The sequence below is a fragment of the Pagrus pagrus genome (assembly GCF_965226575.1).
Source record: "Pagrus pagrus genome assembly, chromosome: 4".
Lineage (NCBI taxonomy): Eukaryota > Metazoa > Chordata > Actinopteri > Spariformes > Sparidae > Pagrus > Pagrus pagrus.
This window is the reverse complement of record NC_140188.1, coordinates 14,626,672-14,641,479: the sequence shown is the minus strand read 5'-3', so window position 1 is coordinate 14,641,479 and position 14,808 is coordinate 14,626,672. Positions and strand designations below refer to the sequence as shown.

General features: G+C 40.7%; 1 protein-coding gene across 2 annotated transcripts; it reads right to left on the bottom strand.

Moving 5' to 3' along the window:
* Positions 1–1,501: 1,501 nt before the first annotated feature.
* rab4b (RAB4B, member RAS oncogene family) lies at positions 1,502–14,100 on the bottom strand. 2 transcript variants are annotated; one of them, XM_084351920.1, is made up of 9 exons: positions 13,912–14,100; positions 9,405–9,485; positions 7,709–7,823; positions 7,355–7,417; positions 6,584–6,760; positions 5,099–5,253; positions 4,827–4,922; positions 4,490–4,668; positions 1,502–4,364 (listed from the first exon to the last, which is right to left on the bottom strand). In XM_084351920.1, the coding sequence occupies exons 1-8, from the start codon at positions 13,925–13,927 to the stop codon at positions 4,553–4,555; spliced, it is 819 nt and encodes a 272-aa protein (XP_084208046.1). In that variant the 5' UTR covers positions 13,928–14,100; the 3' UTR covers positions 1,502–4,364; positions 4,490–4,552. The 2 variants fall into 2 exon arrangements, with proteins under 2 accessions (XP_084208046.1, XP_084208047.1); XM_084351921.1 differs by lacking the exon at positions 6,584–6,760.
* Positions 14,101–14,808: the final 708 nt, after the last annotated feature.

Below are 14,808 nucleotides of genomic sequence, written 5' to 3'. Positions count from 1 at the left end.
TAACCACATTCCTACATAAAACCTACCTCTGTGAGATACCTGATAGAGTATATAGCACATACCTTTACAAGAAAAAGATGATTTATCTTAAACTTAGATTAAAGTCATCATGAAAAGGTCATAAAAAAAAGCATTTGATTTAACTGTCTGATACCTGCAGACACTATGATCTAGACTCTGATACATCTTAACACATGTAGTTTACATCCTTCCTTAACATATTTGTCGGTTTGACAAGTATTCAGTCTGCATCAGAAAGACTAGCAGAAAACAATCAACAGAACCCCATAAGAAGTCATTAAAAACAGCAATACAGATTTTCTGTCCAATATTTTAGCACCATCTAGTGGTAACACATCAGCTCCTCACTTTATTATGAGGTCATCCCGACAGCCTGTCTCGGATCAATAAATCAGTCAATATATCCACTTCAGCTACATTAAACCACTCTAGCCGTTGCTCCATCGACCCGAGAACATAAATCCAGACAATTGGACACGGAGGGCATTTACTCTTCATCATATGAGTCCTTTGATATCCTAACCTCACCCTGACTGCCTCCGAGAGAAATGAGTCGGCTGAAGAATGGAAGATGGGCCAAATGAATCATGTGCATGGATCCCATTGTTGAATTTCAGGGTCTGTTAAGTCAACGGCCTATAAAGCTGATGTGTTATGACTTGCTGCTCGCCGGAGAGAGGGAAGAAAGTGAGATTTACCTGTGTTCAGGATCTGACATGCTTCAACTATAGCCACGTTTCCATGGCAGGGATTTTCACCAGGGACCATTGCAGGGACTAGGGTGTTCATAAGGGAGAGGCAGGGGGCAGAACCCAGACATTTTTCATGGGGGGCCACAAGGGGCCACCCGAACATCTTGGGGTGGTCATGGCCCATTCTGGCCAATGCAGAAGCCATGTGCAAGATGCGGGTACTTTTACACCCTCAGTTCCCATTGGGTAGTATTTTCCAAAAGTACAGGAACTTTGGGGGTGGGGCTTACAATGCTTAACATTTCTGATTGGTCAAGTGCTCGCAGCATTTTATTTCAGCCACCATTTTTAAAACGTCTGCAGCCCCAAACCATTTTGTTTTTTGTTCATTGTGCTTCGGCACATCAACATTGGAAGCATACAACAGGTGGGAAAACATCAAAGTTGTTGCAGAGTAGCGCTGCAACGATTAGTCAGTAAATCGATTACTTGGACGAAATAGAATAAATCTATTTTGATAATTGATTAATCGCTTCAATTCTTTTTCCGGCATAAATGTCAAACACTTGCTGGTTCTTGCTGTGTTGAGCATTTTCCCTCAATATTTGACATTTTGCAGAGTGAATGATTATTTGAGAAAACACTCAGCCGAGTAAACGATAATGAAATTAACCTTTTAGTTCTTGAGACTAAAGGTCTGGGGACTTTTGGTGGAAATGCTGAGCACCTAACAGGAACCCACAGTAGACAAGGATTAATATTAACATCCAGGAGACAGGAGAAAAGCATTAACTGAAAAAACAAGCAGTTTACTGGGAATTGCATAATCATTACAATCAATGAGCAACACTCACCCTCAACTGACAATAGACAAATCTTATTTACAGCATAGGTTACTTGAGATGTACAGTAGAATTTAGGGTGATTATATAACATTAGTTACTAAGCAACAACTGAGTGGGATTGTGTTCATCACATGATTGAATCTAGACTAAAAATAATGTTTTTTTATGGCTATTTTGAGTCTTATTATGAACTGTACAATAAATACACACAGGTGAATGTAAGCCAACTCTTCTTCAACCATTCCGATGATTTGACAGCTGAATGTAAATGACTGCTCGCGAATGAGTGATCAGAGCTGCTGCTGATGGCCTCCTGCAGCTCAGGAAGTCAACAGCCTTTCATCTTTACCTCCACGTCAGCAGGAGGCAACAAACATGCCAAAACTCAGACGCAGCGGGCGTTTGCCACCACTACAGTCACAAACAAGGAAATCAAATCGAGAGCCTCAGTTGTTATTTAGTAAGAAATGAAAACATCTACAATTAAAATCTTTATTACAGTATACTGTTCAAGTAAAATAAAATGTACAATTCTATAGTTGCAGCATATAAACAAAAAAACAAACATGAAAATTCAAAAGTAAAAGTGCACTTGCAGAAAGAGACAAACTATCACACGATGCCAATATATTTTGAAAACTACTTTTTTTTTTTGACCATCTGTCTCTTGATATCCTATACCATCTCATGTTTGCTCGCCATCTTTTTTCCCTTCAGTGTGCTGGCTCACTCAAGCTTAAAACGCATATGGTTTGTCTGGGAGGACATATGCTTACACTTGAGGAGAAGACATGAGAGATAGGCTTGTTTTTTAATATCCTCTGGGCTGGGTCAGTGTGACCTGCTCTCAGTGGTTCAGACAAAAGCAGTGCCTTTGACTCAACAGTAGGGAGGGATGTTTTTAAGTTATTAACTCGCAACCTCATTCTCCTCCCGCAGCACCACGAACCACGCCGTGTGTTTTACGCGGAAAGAGGAAACCATGTTTCAGTGGAAATTCCCTGTTTCTCTCCAGGGGCAACACAGGGTCTGAGGAGAAAACATCTGGGTCGGCTCGGCAAACTCAATGACACACAGCAGAGGTGTTTCTGAGCTTGATGAGGAGGACTGAAATCTACTCGGTAAACAGAATCCTGATTTTTTTATCAAGGCGCACTGACAACCTCGCAGGATTAAACAGTGTCGAGCCTCTATGAGGGAACTGAGTGGGCAGTATGAAAGTCTCCCAAACATGGCACTGAAGCAAAACCAACTGTGGTTTCCTGTGACGTCCCTTGTACAGTATGTGCAGCATGAATGAAAGGGAGGTCAAGAAAATGGAGAAAGTGCCAGCAGGAGGAGTCAGAGACATTGTTTTGCGAAGATTGATGACCCTTTCATAACTTTACACTTTGATAGGACCAGAGACACTTGGGGATACATCTGATAATGCAAATTTACAGACTTTGGGAACTTTGGAGTAAAATAAAGAGCAAAATCTCTTTTTTTTGTGCTTTAAACCTGACCCACAGGCTCCTCTATGTGGATATAGAGTGGAGTGACTGGACCATTCCTTTGATAGTTTAGAGACAGGGTCACAAAGAATAATATACTGTAGATCAACAATACCAAGTATATTACTAAGGCCGACACTCTATGGCATAATAGTGCATTTTAATTAAAGCCAAAAATGGCAAATGACTCAAGATAACACACGTCTCAGAGTGAGAAAAGGAACATTTTGGACCTGTATGACTTTAAAAATCTTAACCACACTTTAAAAAGGTGTAATATGTATTAATTTTAGTTGAAAACATTCAGAAATTAACTCAAATGATCAACTGAATGTGAAGAAGAAACAGTTTTGATGTTATTAAGTCTGCATTGTGTTGCAGAGATATCTACTGAATTTAGCATGCTAACCAGTAAGCTGTCCCCATCCAAAGCTCCTGTGCTGGCGGTGTAAACACCAACACTCCCCTGGTGCTCCGAGCTCCAAGTCGGCACCACTAGATGCACAACTAACCGGGCCAACGTGCAAACTAGCTAACAGCAGCTGTAGTTAGCAGCAGTTAGATGTTACTCTGGTCCTGCGCTGCTCCTCGTTTGCTTTGAGTATGAATTTGACAGGTGTAATTCTTACATGTTGCACTTTTAACTCACCAATTAGCTGCTTCCATTTGGATCGGGAAAGGTTACTGGACCACAACTGCAGAAACCGTTACAAAGGTTTGTGTTGTATCTGGTTTTCAATGTATGTACAGTTTTTTTAAACCAAAATCTGTTTTCTTCATCTGACTTACAGGAGGATACTTTTATCACTATGACTGACAGGCTGAATTTGTGGAAAAACGCTTGATTAAAATAACTGATAATAAAAAGCAAAATATCAACAGCTGTCTTCATGAAGGTAACAACTCAAAAGCGCCGTCCAAACTAATCATGAATCATATCCAGATAGGTTGAGCGATGAATACGCGGAAATTGTTTACCAATAATAATTTATAAACAATGATGTGCAAACATAGAAAGCAGGTAGGTGTTACTAAAACCAGAATGAAAAAGCACAGCGATAAAACAACAGTAGGGCAGCCCATACACACAACCCTTGACTCGTCATTGTCTGGTAAGTAGCCGAGAAACCGCTTTTTTTAAAAAGAAGAGGAGTCCTCTTCTTTATGATCCCAGCATGTTCACAACGAGGGGTTTCCCTGCCCAGACGCAGGGGCAAAGGGGTTGCAGTGATCTCCATGACCACTCATCCAGGTGATCCAAGGTGTGTGAGACTGAAGAGAGAAGGGTCCCACACACCAAAAAACACCTGGAGCTGAGACGCGGGAAGAGAAAGGAGACGAGAAAGCGATCACTGACTTGTCAACACTAAAGCAAGTTAGAGGTGGATTTCGTGTGAAGTAGTGATGTTACAGCCAGAGTTGATGACATGTCACTGACCTGTAGTGGGCGTGCTGTCTGTGTGGGCCTGTGGGCTGAGGTGAGGGTGGTGCCCCCCGAACCCTAGCAATTACACTGCTGTTTGTTCTGTGTGGTGGTGCCTCTGGGCTGTCGCAGCTGCCTCAACGAAGCATCTCCATACTGGATACCTGAACCCATCCTCTCCGGGTCCAACTCGCCTTTCAAACATAAACGGAACAAGAAATCTCAGACGCACTAGATTAAAGGAAGGGCCGCATGCACTCAAGATCATAAATAAAACCAAGCAAATGTGTGCATACTCTGAAAGGAACGCCCAACTTAGGAACACCTTTTAAACCAACAATGACATGTGTACCTGAGTCTATCTTGTTGAGGATGGTGCGAGCGCACTTCAGGAAACCCTCCTCCACATTCTCCCCAGTCAGAGCACTCGTCTCCAGAAACATCAGCTCTAATGTGCAAAAAAAGAGCACACATTCAAGGTGGAGGAAAAAAAGAAGAGTGTAAAAGACGAGAGGGGCTACAAAGGACAGGATGGGGTGGCATTAATCATGAAAAGCAAGGATACAGAATAAACCAGACTAAAGGAATTGAAAAGCAGGATAATGTAGATTTAACATCAGTCACCGTTCTCCTGAGCGAAGCGCGACGCCTCCAGGAAGGTCACCTCTCTGTCTGCATCCAGGTCTTTCTTGTTGCCACACAGGATAATAACAATATTGGGGCTTGCCAGAGTCCGTGCATCTGTCAGCCAGTTGGTTAGGGCGTTATATGTCTCCCGACTGTAAGACAGGACGAGACAGATGGACACTTAGTAGGACATGATGGCTAGTTTATCTTTGGGGTGTAAAGGATCAACATGAAACATGTTAAGCTCAAATGGTTTAGCATAGCCTCAAGGTGCAAGTGACATACAAATTCTGTCTCCTGTCTTTGTCAGCAACGACTACAAGTGCATTTGTGTGAACATGTCCACCCATACAGATATATTTCCGTGCACATCTGCTGTGTGTGTCTGTTTAGGAGTATATGTAGACCCTTAAAGTACTCTTGACTTTGTGTGGTAATAAATGCATTTGAATAAATGCATGTTGAAATAATCTATTAAATGATTGTGAGTAAATTCTCAAATATGCATGTACTGTGACCTCTTCTTTTATATAAACACCCCAAATGCTCTTATATAAACAGATGAAAACTTACATGCAGCAAATTATTTCAATTAAAGGACAAAATACCTTTTATTTGGTACTGTATTTCAGTATCTTAGGACAAAGTCTTGAAAGGGTTACTTTTTTCTAAAAAGAACACAGTAGGTCTAAATTTAGACTTTCCAAACGAAAAACATTTTTCATGTTTGGTTGGTGACTAACACAGAGGTACTCTCATGTGTGTAAATGACTGATAAATGGGAAAGACTGACCATCGGCCTGGCTGTTTATGGGGGCTGAGATTCAAAATTTTTCTGTGACTTATCAGATTGCCGATAAAATAAACTAATTAAAAAAATGTGCTGCTTTGGCTCTGATGCAAAATTCCTCTCACACAATGTCTGATTGGTAGAACATCACAATGAATAGCCTATAAACATTAAAATAGTCTGAATCTGCAAAATAACTGGTACCATAACTGATTTTCATTTTTACGGATCATCAGTTCCAAATATCGGTCTCCTTGATTTCTAATATCAGTATCAGCCCTGAAAAAATCAGTCGACACATACTAATAAATACCAACCTTCTACTGTGATTATCATAGTAACTACTCGTTAGTAAAAACAGCATTCCCTCTGAAACTTTAAGTTGGATACAATGTTTTCATCCTCAACTCACTGGATCAGATTAATTATAACATAGACAGATTGATCTGTTGGGTAATGAAGAACTTTTGTAATGATTTTCTTTGGGTAAAAGCCAAGGACACAGGGCCATGGTGTCCATGGTAACGAGGGGCCAGTGAGGTGAGCAGAAGGGCGTGGGTCAGCAGAATAATGTTTAACAGCTGCTTTCACAAACAGCCAAAGAATGGCGTCATCACTCCTCATCCACATGCTGATGAGACAGAGCAGCTCAGCTGCAATCTGATTCAGATACATTCATCCATCCTGCTAACCTTTCCACCTGTGAAACGTGATAAATGTCTCCATCTCCCCTTCTCTTTCTTGGTTTCCATCTCCCTACACTCTTCCTGTTTTTTTTCCTCAGGTGACACTTTCTGTGATGAACTTCTGCTTTCCTGCCAGAGGATGCCTCCATGTTACAGCTCCTGCCACTCTGCACTCCACCTCTCCTGCCACAAAAGCCCATACATTCTTACAAACACAAGCTATATTACATTCCTGTCTCTTTGCATTACCGCATTCACTCCATCTTGATTTCACAACCCAAAGCTTATGAAATACAGCTCACACATTCATATCTGTCACTGTATGGGTCACAGTGTATGCTCATTAAATTGCACAATTTCTGGAGGTGGTATGGACACACTATAGTTTTCTCACACCACAAAGGCTGAAAGCAACAATATACGTGCTCATGAAAATAAACTGAGAGTGAAGCGAAATACTATTTACAGATAAGCTTCATGGGTCAGTAAATTTCAATTTCAAATCCAGCCAGATCCAATTTCAACAGTTCAAAATATCATTGCGGTGAATGCATGGTAAGTGCACCTCTAACTGCAATGTTGTGAGGGTCTTTTTTGGTACTTTGTGATGATTATTTTGTCATTTAAATTCCCAGGTTTGGGAGACATTTCCCACACTGGTAGGACAATGCCAGTAATGGGCTTTTGTCTATGTCCCAAAATACGGAGAATGATAAATGTAAATGTTTATTTTGTTGCACAAAATGTAGAGAATTAGAAAAACAGTGATTGTTTCACCTGGTAATATCATAGACGAGGAGCGCTCCAGCTGCTCCTCTGTAGTAGCTGCGTGTAACAGAACTGTGGAGTGAATGAAGAAATCTTTGGTTACAATAATGGAATTATAATATCAACACAGCTTGTGAAACATGGCTGTTGAAGGTGAATGACAAACTGTCCCTTGCTTTGAGCTATTATCATCAGTCAGGCACGTAATTACTCCTGCTGCTTTGATATACAAGACCGTGGCATCTCCGCATGCGACTGTCTGAAGCTGGATGTTGCCCAAAGACAGCATGTGCGCTCAGTAATTCCTGTTAACCTTGTATTTCTTTTTGCCAAACCCATAGCAGGAAATATTGCAGGCTGTACCGGAATCGCTCTTGCCCAGCGGTGTCCCAGATCTGCAGTTTGACCGTCTTTCCACCAACATTGACCACTCGGGAGCCAAATTCCACGCCGATGGTGTGGTTGGAGTCCTGTTTGACTGCAACAAGGACGCAGAGAGAAGAGTGAAGCACAGTAACTTACTTTGGCTTAGTTCTTGTAGTAATGCCATTTTCTTTTTTTCTCTGTAATAATAATTTTAAAGATAAGCCTTTCCAACAGATATCCACTGCCATAACAGAGACAAGACTTTCAACTCTGCTCCCAGAGTCATACATCTTTGCTTTTTTGTTATCTTCCATGGGCTCATATCCACATTAGAGACTAGAGGGAGTCGAGATGAGATTAACACTGTCAACCTGCCCTCCCTTTCTCTCTCCAGTGCAGCACAGGGACCTAACACATCTTTAATCAAATTAATACAAGCATGTGTGTGAGTGTGTGTATGTGGCTGAGTTTTCAGATGATTTTTCACATGATTTGACATTACAGATTAAAAAGCACAACAGTGGATTTTTAGACCATTAAAAGCAAATATTACACTGCTGATTTTTGATTTAGAGAAGTTTAAGTTATGAGACATCCTCAGAGATTAATGATTTGTATACCTACGAACTAGCTTACTCATGAAGTTGTAATAAACTGAATAATAGGTTTATTAGGCTCAATTCAACAGCCTTGATATAATTCCTGACTCTGTGAAGCTCATGATGGTTTATTGACTCTGTCAGAAAGTTTTGAAGTTACAGTACGTTGGGGGGGGGAGGTTTAATTGGATTGCACTGGTGGTGGAATGTAACAAAGTACATTTACTCAAGTACCGTACTTTAATACAATTCTGAGTTACATGCACTTTAAGTATATCCAATTTATCCTACTTTATACTTCTACTCAACCAGATTTCAAAGGGAAATATTGAACCTTTTCACTTCACTACATTTACTCATCTGCTATAGTTACTTTCTACTCTGATTTTACAAACAAAACATACTGTACGATCACCTCAACAAATATGAAGTGTTGTTACAGATGAGAGGCGCCATACTCATTATCATTGTCAGTTCAGCAATGTTGCTGATTAGAGCAACTCAGGTTGTGCAATGTCATGCAAAGCTGTGCTGTGATTTAAAAACTAAAAGGAGACCCCCCGTTCAAAAAGAAAAAAAACGTGAGTGTTTTGTGCCGCTATGCGTGGGTTTCTACTCAGCTCACTTTTAACATGCATTGTCAATGTTTTCAAGTCATGTTTTTAAGTTCAGCATGAAACAGCCATCTAAATAAAAGATTTTTATTTTGCCAGAAGCATGCCTTGGATTTTTTTCCTCTTTTGTGAATTTTAATACTGGACTGGACTGCACTGGACTGCACTACACAGAAAGCTTGCATTGCGTTATATTTTGCTGGCTCAATAATGACCTATTGTGAATGTTAGGAATCTGGACGGACATAATTTATGCAGTAATTTCAGTTGATTCCACATAGAAGTCAATGAATAACTCTGTAACCTCACAGAGGCTCCAGGTCTGCTTTGAAGCCTGCGCCATGAAACAACTCAGGAAATCAGCAGCACTAATTTCACGACCATGTCGATTTCTGTGTGTCTGTGTAATGGTACAATTATGTTTTCACTCTTATGCAAACCCGGTGTGACTAATGGCCTTTAATAGGGAGAAAAACTTACACTTGTTCTCAATGAATTGGTGGAGGAGGCAGGATTTCCCCGTCCCGGCGCTGCCAATCACCAGAAACTTAAACAGGAAGTCTGAAAGCAGAGGAGAGGAGGTAGAGATCAATGCAACAGCGCCGTGAGAGGAGAATCCCCAGAAACAATCCTCAGATTCCCTCCTAATCCTATTGAGCTCCTACTTACACAGTATGCAACCTCAAATTAGCCTGCTAATCACAAAGCCTGGCATGTAATCAGCATAACCTGCTACTTATGATTCTAATTTAATATGCTTGTTTGTCTGAGGTGGAAAATGACACCAGCACTTAATAGTACATGTCATTACAGCAAAGCCAAAGCTTTAGAGTTATTGAACATGGCTAAGGTTAACTGACTTGCTCAGGGATTTAATGAATACAGCCAGCTGGTTGTACAGATGTTGTTGTTGTTGTTGTCCCTTGCTCTGGAAAGTACAACCCAACCCACACAGATGATCCACAGCCCAAATGACTCGGGCCACTAACATTCACAGCCATCCACAATACAGGAAGCCTTTGTGTGCTGTGACCAAAGATAGTGCAGGGGTCATTTACATACGTAGGCTGTGCTTCACTTCCTACTAGATCCATGAGATAAAATGAAACTATGTCATGATGACTGAGGAGTATGACTGTGTGTGTGTGTATCAGGGAGGAAACAGTATCACAATAAACCCATGTAAAATCCCCAATGGCTAGTTTTACTATTTGACATTTGAATTATTATTAAAACCATGTTTGACTACCACGGCTTAAAAAAACTCACAGAACGTTCTGTCCATAACAGTCTCCCAGATGCAGGTGTGCAGGCACAGTAAGCAATATGGGTTTGTTTTGTCAATGAAATCGTCGCAGAAGGCACTGACCAACTCTGGAGGTTTTTTAGCCTTCTAAAAGTCTGAGGTGCGGTTTTATGTTGTTTTTTGGAGTGCTGAGAGACACTTGATTGAAGATTGTCACCTTGTCTGCAGGGCCTGCAGAAGGAAAATCAGACCGCCTGCTACTTCAGTGGTTCTTTGCCTTTTCAAGTTGCAATCAGGTCATCCACCCACCCCCTCCCCCACAACATCCTGAAATAGTCAAAATAAAAAAAAATTTTAACGTTTTTTTTAAAAAGTGTGCCTAACACTTTGACTCTCACGAAAACACTCAATAAAATCTATTTCAAATCAAATGACATCACTGACATATGCAATGCAATATAAAAACTATTCCTCAATCTAAGGTATGTTATTTTATTGATGATTCAACTGATGCAAAAATTTACAGTGAATGCATAGCATGTATGTGTCATGTGTCTGCAGAGTCTATCCACTGGCTATGTTATTATTTTAATGTTTATGCAAACAAAACGTGCACAGAGCCGCAGGATTTATTTGTGATTTACAATTCAAAACTTGATGAAATGATTTCGGTTTGTATCGGTACTTTAAATTTAGGTCACTATAATGTTGAATTTAGATGTTCATACCGTTTCATCTCTAGCGTATTATGTGTGTGACTCATAAGTGAGTGTGTGTTTGTGAGTAATACATAGAGAGGCGGTGGAAGAAAAACAGGAAATCTCAGAGTGATGGTGTATTTCTATGACTGCGAGAGCAAGTCATGATTGCAAACTGCACCTTTCCTCCTGAGAGCCTGCTTCACTTGGAATTTGAAGACCGTGTGCAATTTTGGTTCGAGCTTAAGCACTGGCTCTGCAGGAAGAAGTGCTGCCCTGGCAAATGATTAGTGACTACTGTTGAGATTAACCGCCAGGTTAACATGCTGTGAGTATTCAGCTCTACGCAAGGTCAACAGAAACAGTAATTTAGAAAAAGAAAAGAAAAAAAAAGAGGCACGGATGACATTGATCTTTAGTTCCTGGGTGACATTTAGACTTATTATGATAATGCTCGCGGAGTCACCTTTATCTGCCGACACATGCCACCTGCCAACTCATTTTACGGTGCACCTTTGTTTGTTGAAGCGGGTGTTTTCCCAAGGAACACAAGCTAGAGGTCAAACTCATGGTAACAGAAATGCTCATGCAAACCAAAGGTGCCTACAAGCACTTAGTTTTCTTCAGCAACAGCAGCCAGCGTTACATCTCAACCACACGTTGTCAACGGCCATGACAGCAGAACTGACAGAATCAAAAGCTAACAGCTCCGTTCTAAAAGCTTGCCTCAGCTTTTCTAAGGCTTCCCAGACTTCACATATCCCCATGCGAGATCTGCATACAACAATCAAGCTGTCAATATGTCAAAGCAATGGGGAGGGAGGGAAGCAGTGCTGCCCTCTCAACAGCAGCCTCTCAGGCTATTGTATTCTTTACACATCAATATTAAATAACCCGAGGGAACAGACGAACACTCCTATCTGCATTCACTTAGACTGTGACAACACTTAACACACCCAGGCCAAGATCTACCTACGGTCTACGTATGATTTGTCCTCTGATCTACTGACAAAGTACACAGGGCTTTTGCACTTGAAGTTACATGAATATGTATCTGTGTACTCCGGGAATGCAGCACAACAAGACAGAAGAAAAACATGGAAAGTAGAGAGATAAGACTGAATTCAAGCAGTCATAAATTATGATACAAAAAGGCGTGTGTAGGAACGGCCAAAATCAATGCCAAGCAGGTCATTTTTCACAATCTGTTGACATTTTATAGACTAATCAATTAACCACAAAATTGGGGCTGTAATTAATGATTACATTCATTATTGATTATTGTCAAGATTAATGGTTTAGTCTATGAAATGTCAAAAAATTGTGAAAAATGCTCATCACAATTTCCCAAAGTGATGTCTTCAATTGCATCGTTGGTCCAAAACTAAAAGACTCTTCATTTACCATCATAAATGACAACAACAATAACAAAGACAAGCAGCAAATCCTCTAATTTAAGAAGCTGGAACCAGCAAATTAACATTTAACATTTTGCTTGAAAACGACTGCAACGATTAATCGATTATCAAAAGAGTTGCTTGCTTACAGTTTTCTTCCAACTGACTGATTGATCTATCGCTGAAGCTTGTAGAGAAATACCGATTGATTTATCAATAAAGACAATTAAGGAAAAAATGAAAATTCAATGGTTTCAATTTAATGGTTCATTGCAGCTCCAGTATCTATACACATTTCGCCTACATGAAGCAATATGGACTACAGAAATAAATAAGCTCAGCTATCCATTAACAACAAACAAAGTGTCTAGTATATTTTGACTTGTGTCTAGTGTAGTGCAGAAAAATCCCTCTCAGTCCATTGCTACTGAAAAACTGCCATTTTCCGTTTCATCTTCTATCATCTTACCTAAACCAAATGCTGTAGCTATACAAATAAACGAATGAAAGACTGCCGAATACCAAACCAAGAAATGAATTAAACATTTTCATGAATTCCATTTGGGGCCATTTAACCTGGCCGTGTACTTGTTGTATTCATAATGCTTCTTGCCAGCTCCACTTCTGGCTCTCCAGGAGGGGAGACAGCAATGGAGACTGAGACGGAAATCAATAAAAGGCTATTACAGCTACCATTAGCGCTGGCACTTTATATAAATACTGCCCACTGGGATGAAGTTTCATACAAGGAATGAAGGAGAAAGGGTACAAGTAGAAATATATGGAGAGAGTGTGTGTGTGTGAGAGAGAGAGTGCGACAGGAGAAGATGATGGTGTGCCATTTCAAAACAATTGGGTCTACAGTTTCAGGCCCACTGTGCTACTGATACTATCAGGCAGAGTCATGTTGGAGGATTTCAGGCAGAATAGTAATAGCTTTCTGTCTGTCAGTTGATTATGTCAATGATCACAGACAGCTGCAGCCATGTCATCTTGTCAGTATTACTTGAGATGTAGATTATCTGAAGTACAACCAGAAGTGAAGACACTTGGACTCAGGATGGGGAACAGATGTGGAAGAAACCACAGAGACGCCTGACAGCTGCTGCTCTACAGGTAACCAACAGATAAGCCACAGCTATCCCACTTCCTCATTACAGGCCTGGTGGCTGATAGCTACCTTTAAAGTGGAAACACACAGCACCCAGGACTGAATCTTGTTGCAAGGTCACTCAATCTGCTTGAATTCACAGCTCAGGTTACCTCAGCGTCTGGGGGAAGGTTCATCATGTACCGACACGCTCCTGCTGCTTTGGGTCTCAAGTTTGACCAACTTTTACCTGGAAATTTATCACCATCTGTTTTCATGTTACTGACCGTTTAAGGAAGCAACGGTTTCCGCCATTGTGGAACAGAGGTGTCACTTTATACACACACAAAGAAATCAACTACGACAGCCTCTCTGAGTGAACTGTCAGCAGCTATACCCTTAATTATCACTATTAAGACCCGCTGACACGCTGAGGTGGCTGCTAAACTAGGCTAACCATGTAGCTAGTTAGCTGACTAGCAGCGCCTGTCACATCACACCACAGAGCAGTGTGTATGTTTCAGCTAGCAAGCCATGAAATTACAGTCAAACATACCGTATGTCTCAGACATGTTGACCCTCGCTGTATGAAGGACTCAGTCGGGCCTTTTTTACCGCTCTCTCGGTATTGTGACAGCCGTGTACTCGCTGGGTTAACACCTCTTTAGGGTGTTTATCTAACGATGCTAGAGGTTTTCTCGATCCCTTCCTAGCTTACTCGCTCCGACCACAACCAAACACGGCAGCTGCGTGCTACGTCATCCATCGTCGTGTTGCCTTCGTCGACTAATAGCTCTGTGGGAATTTTGACGATAGCAGACATGAACAACCCGACAAACGGTCGAAAATAATGTGTTTCGTTTGGATTGATGAGTTGTTGTTTGTAAATGCCTCACGTTTTGATTACATGTCGGAAACCCCCCATAATCCCCCCATAAATCAATGGTTAATTTGATCAAATTGGCCAATTCATCATGAAATTCGCACTTGTAATCTTCATTTTGTAAAAAATGTGTTCCCGTTCATTTCAAAATGAAGCTTAATATAACAGAAGTATATTACATTATAATTTCCATTTTGCTTTGTCGTTAATTTACATACATTTGCTTTGAGTCTTGAGAAGAAAGTGCAGACGTACAGAACCTGAAGGCACCATTAGATCACCAGTCTCACTTTCTTTGCCTGATTGCCAGCACTGCTCATTTTTTTTAAAAGCAGGTTTTATTCAGATAGAGCTGTTCTTCTCCCAATATTTTAATGTGGTTATTTTTTATAATATTATAAAAGCAAAATGAAACATTTATGAAACTATTTTTGTTGTTATATATCTTTGCAGGTGCAACAACCAGCCACAAGGTGGCAGGCAAAGATAAAGGTACTTCAGGACTGAATCTTCTAGAGACAGTCAAGTGCAGTCTAACCTGGTTTGATACAGAAGCATTAACATGACATG

Bases quoted from the DNA above. Each gene is read 5' to 3' on its own strand.
- rab4b (XM_084351920.1), bottom strand. The intron at 7,824-9,404 runs GTAAGTTTTTCT...TCCTTGTTGCAG, and splicing joins CCAATTCATTGAGAACAAGT to TCAAACAGGACTCCAACCAC. The intron at 5,254-6,583 runs GTTAGCAGGATG...CCTGTCTTACAG, and splicing joins CACGTTTCACAGGTGGAAAG to TCGGGAGACATATAACGCCC.